Below are 4,748 nucleotides of genomic sequence, written 5' to 3' on the forward strand. Positions count from 1 at the left end.
AGTAATGCCATTTTGTTTAGGAAAGGTATAATTACCAATACAGGAACATATATCATACATCAAAATGAAGCTGGTCCTCTGTGGATCACATCCCTACTTCACAACATAGTCACTGTTTCTCTCAATAGCAATGTCCCACCTTCGAATGAGAGCATGTATCCCTGCCCCGTAAAATTCTGTTGACTGTTCTTTGAGCCACTTCTTCACTACAGTTTTCACTTCCTTGTCACTGGAATAATTTAGCACCTTCACACTATCATATCTTTGGCCCCATGAAAGAGGGTTTGAGGCAAACATTATTCCAGTGACAAGGAAGTGAAAACTATAGTGAAGAAATGGCTCAAAGAAGAGTCAACAGAATTTTATGGGGCAGGGATACATGCTCTCATTCGAAGGTGGAACATTGCTTTTGAGAGAAACGGTAACTATGTTGAGAAGTAGGGATGTGATCCACAGAGGACCAGATTCATTTTGATGTATGATACATGTTCCTGTGTTGGTAATTATACCTGTCCTAAACAAAATGGCATTACTTTTTGACTCACCCTCGTATATACACACATGAGTGTGTGCAAGTGTATGTGTATATATATATATATGACTGAAGAAGTTTTGATAGTTTAATTTAAACAATTAGAGATTCAGAAACAAAAATAAATGGAAAACCCATGTTAAAAGAAAGAAATGAACTATATATTTATATGTATGTATACACATATACATATGTGTGTGTGTGTTTATATATGTATGTGTGTGTGAGTGTGTATGTGTATGTATATATATATATATATATATATATATATATATATATATATATATATATATATATATATATATATATATGTGACTGTACATATATGTATATGAATGTATATACATTTATATATGTACACAGACATATACACATGCATATACATACTTATATACATACATATATATACATACGTGTGTGTGTAATGTTAGAGTAATCATAATGATGCATTTTTTTTTTCATTAGAAAATATATTATAAATATTGTCTTATATACTCAAAACATATTCTTCAGAAGCCAAAATGTGACAACATGTGACAGGAATCAAATCCCTATGCGTGTGACTGTGCAACCAAGAAAGCATGCTAATCATTACACAGGAGAAGAATGCAGCCATCTTTGCCTACAAATAAAGCTTCCATTCATGATTACCTGAGCGTATATCATTCGTTTTAGACACAGCGATTCCTGTCAGATGTTGTCATATTTTTACTTTCAGAAATAGCTTGCATATACAATTAGTTCAATGGTTAATTAAACATGTAGGATTAAACACTATGACATGAAACATGTAGGAGCTGTACATCATGACAAAATTTGGCTGACTAACAAGCCTGATCACAACCATTGCAAATGTACTTTCAATGGTGGTGGTCACCATAGCTATTACAGCGGATGAAGCATTGCTGTGATGTTTCAATGCATCTGTTGGTGTTGGTTCTGTCTTGCTTCCATCATCTTTATGTACCAATTGGTCTTCTCTTCTAATGTTGGTTCCATGCCGTTATAATGCCGCCAACTGTCTTCTTTGAAGTACCACATCCCAGACATCGGCATTTTGTTTTTCAAAATTCTCTGCTGTTGTCGGCTGTCAAAGTTATTACTGCAACTGCAAAAGATCACATTTTGGAAAATTTTGAAGATTCTAATAGTATCTGATGTTTGATCGCAGTGCGTATGAGTGCATGCGTGCGTGTGCGTGTGAGTGCGTGTGCGTGTGTGTGTGAGTGTTGATATATGTATGATCGTGCAAGTGTGTGTGTATGTGATTGTATGTGACTTTGTGAGTGGATGTATGATTGGGTGTATGTTTGCAGGGATAGGTGTGTATGTGTATCATTCTGTAACATGGTTTCAGTTTCAATCCCACTGCATAGCACCTCACACACGCCTCTCCTTTTCTCCCTCTCCCTTTCTTCTTCCAAACTGTTCCTCCACCCATCACTATCTCCTCCTTCATACTCACACCTCTTCCTGCGTCTCATCATCACTCATCTCCTGCAACTGCCCTCTTCACTAACCCCACTGTTGATTACCCACAACAAACAGTGACACAATTCAGCAGTGAGGACCCTTTTTTGTTTTGTAGAGTCCAAGCACTTCATCAGTGCTGGTGCCAACATAAAATGGCAACCAATAGACTCTAGAAAGTTACTGTAGAATGAGCAGAGAAGAAACAAGAGGGAGAAGATACTTTAATCTGGTCTTGTTGGGGTACATGATGACCTCTCTGGTGTTGGTGCCATGATAAAATGGCATCCAGCCAGAGAAACTAAACCCATAATTGAAACACAAGAGGGACTGGCACTGTTTGTGACAATTGTTCCAACCCATGTTAATAAGGGAGAGCAGTCAAAGACTCATGTTATATCTATCTATCTATCTATCTGTACATTTGTGTCTGTCTGTCTGTCTATCTATCTATCTACCTAACTATTTATCTATATCTATCCATCTATCTATTTATCTGGCTACCTATCTGTATAAATATATATATATATATATTAACACACAGGCACACACATAAGATATACACTAATATACACTACAAACAGCATTTCAAACCTTGCAAACAGAAGAATACATTAGAAAATTGTTCAGCTTACTCTATTTTTTGACAGCTGAAATTCTCCTCCGATTCCCCAGAAGACGTGTCATTAAAGTGTACCGACCAGTAGGAGCATCCACACCTTTCGCACCCAACATAACTAGCTGGAGACGCAGTTACAGCCAATTGCCATGGTAACAAATGTCCATAACACAGTGAGTTGGGAGGGTTAGCAATCAGCAATCCTTGCCAACAGAGGGACCACCAAATCTGCTGGCACATTGGCCACAGATGCTGAGACTGGACTGTTTCTCGAAGACAATCTTTGTTGTAATGAAACAACGTAAAAGCAAGTTGCCTGATCTTGCGATGCTTCATAAGGCTGAAGTTCTCCTCTGAGACTTTATTGATTCTGTTTGCAATGTTACTCAACCTTTTTCTGCATTTCAAATGCTGCTTTCCACCTAAATTATGGGAACGCTTTGATGACCATTTTCTAGAATATTCTCGATGTAGTTCTTTATTATGTGAAGATTTTCGGGAAAACCTTTGGAATTTGTGCTTGCCTTGAGTTTGGAACTTTTTTCTGCTTGGATCTGATTTCCTTTTCTTTTTGATTTGTTTTCTTTCAAAATTCTCACTTTGATTTTTAACTTTAACTGTCTGCCTACCTGGACGTTTCTTTCGCTTACCATTCTGCTTACCAAAGTGGTCTTTTTGTTCTTCAACTTGGAAACTAGTTTTTTTCTTTTCATTCAATTTATATAATCGCACCTTTTCATTATTTCTATTCTTCCGTCTATGTTCCTGTTTTGTAATTGTGTCTTTATGAGAATAGGAACTTTCTTCTTTATTTGACAATTGCCTCTTTTCCCTTTTCTCCTGTTTATGAAAGTCCCTATTTTTCCCTTTATTTAAATGATCCTTTTTCTTACATCCATCTTTGTGTTTTTTATCAGTTTCCTTAAAGTTTTTGCCTAAATTCTGTCGGTGATTCTTGTTTTTGTTTTCCTTGCGCTCATCAATGTTTTCAGGTGAAAATATCTGAAAATTAGCATTATATTCATTATTCCAAGAATTTTTCTTATTGCCTTCATTATTCAAAAAACTTACCTTATTATCTTCATTATTCAAAGATCTTTCTCTATTGTATTCATTACTGAAAGATGTTTCCTTTTTAAAATTAACCACATGTATGTTCCGTCTTGTATTCTTCCCACTTTCCTTATATTTATCATGCTGGAGATTATTTTCTTTAGAAAGAGATTTCTTAATCCCAACTGATCTTTCATCCCCCTCTGTTCTTCTACGATAGTCTTTTCCTTTGTATTGTCCCAGTGTTGTTTTTGCTTCCATCTGGCTAGATTTTTCAATTGGTTCTGGTTTGCGCAGATTAAAGAAACTTCCAAGATTATTCTTTAACAAAAAACTATCTAATTTGCTACTGATTTTACCGAGAGTCTTCTGAAATTTATTTTGTAATTTTTCTTTCGTAGCATGGAGTTTGTTCATCATTTTTTGAGCATACATATCAAGATTTCTAAACGAGGGTCTGGATTTTCCCTTTCTGTTTTGCTGGTTCTTCCAGTTTTGACTTTCTGCTGTAAAGTTCTGAAGTTTCTCAGAGATGTAATTTTTCCAATTTTGAGCCTTCTGTGATAGTTCCACAACTGAAGATGACATAAGTTCTTTAACAGCTTCTAAAGTTAAAGTGCCGTTGCCAGAGAAGTTCAAAGCTGTAAATGACAACTCTTTTAATAACTCGTTTAAACTTTTCATGTCTCTGGGATTCTGTGAATGGCTAGAATCATTTGATTGGCATCGTTTATGGAAGTAGAGCCTCTTCCACAGTTCAACTCTTTTTATCTCTCTCTCCAGTTTCTGTACAAGAATCATAGAATGTTGACGCTCATCACCTCCATCCGGCTTCTTGTTGGCATCATCATTGGTAAATGGAGCAGAAGGGAATTCAGCAGTCTTCGTAGCCTCTGCAAAAATTAATTAAAATATGAGAGAATGAATAATATTAATTATTTGTCTCATGTACATGTGGGACAAACAGAAGGGTAAGCAATAATATCAGTGAATGATCATTCCTATTGATTTCTGTGATGTGAGGAGGGGTGACTGGACAGAAAGAGGGTGATTGGAGGAGGAGGAAGGGGAGGA

The 4,748-nt window shown here is 36.1% G+C and overlaps 1 protein-coding gene across 1 annotated transcript in view; it reads right to left on the reverse strand.

Moving 5' to 3' along the window:
• Positions 1 to 807: 807 nt before the first annotated feature.
• The window catches only part of LOC106877925 (uncharacterized), a 48,558-nt gene continuing 44,617 nt past the window's right edge, over positions 808 to 4,748 (reverse strand). Inside the window, exons 10-11 of the mRNA XM_052972037.1 lie at positions 2,638 to 4,567; positions 808 to 1,640 (exon numbers count right to left, since the gene is read on the reverse strand). Of these exons, the coding sequence (XP_052827997.1) occupies positions 1,448 to 1,640; positions 2,638 to 4,567 (2,123 nt within the window). The 3' untranslated portion in view covers positions 808 to 1,447. The remainder of the gene's footprint in view (positions 1,641 to 2,637; positions 4,568 to 4,748) is intronic.

Source organism: Octopus bimaculoides, chromosome 12, assembly GCF_001194135.2.
Source record: "Octopus bimaculoides isolate UCB-OBI-ISO-001 chromosome 12, ASM119413v2, whole genome shotgun sequence".
Taxonomy (NCBI): Eukaryota; Metazoa; Mollusca; class Cephalopoda; order Octopoda; family Octopodidae; genus Octopus; species Octopus bimaculoides.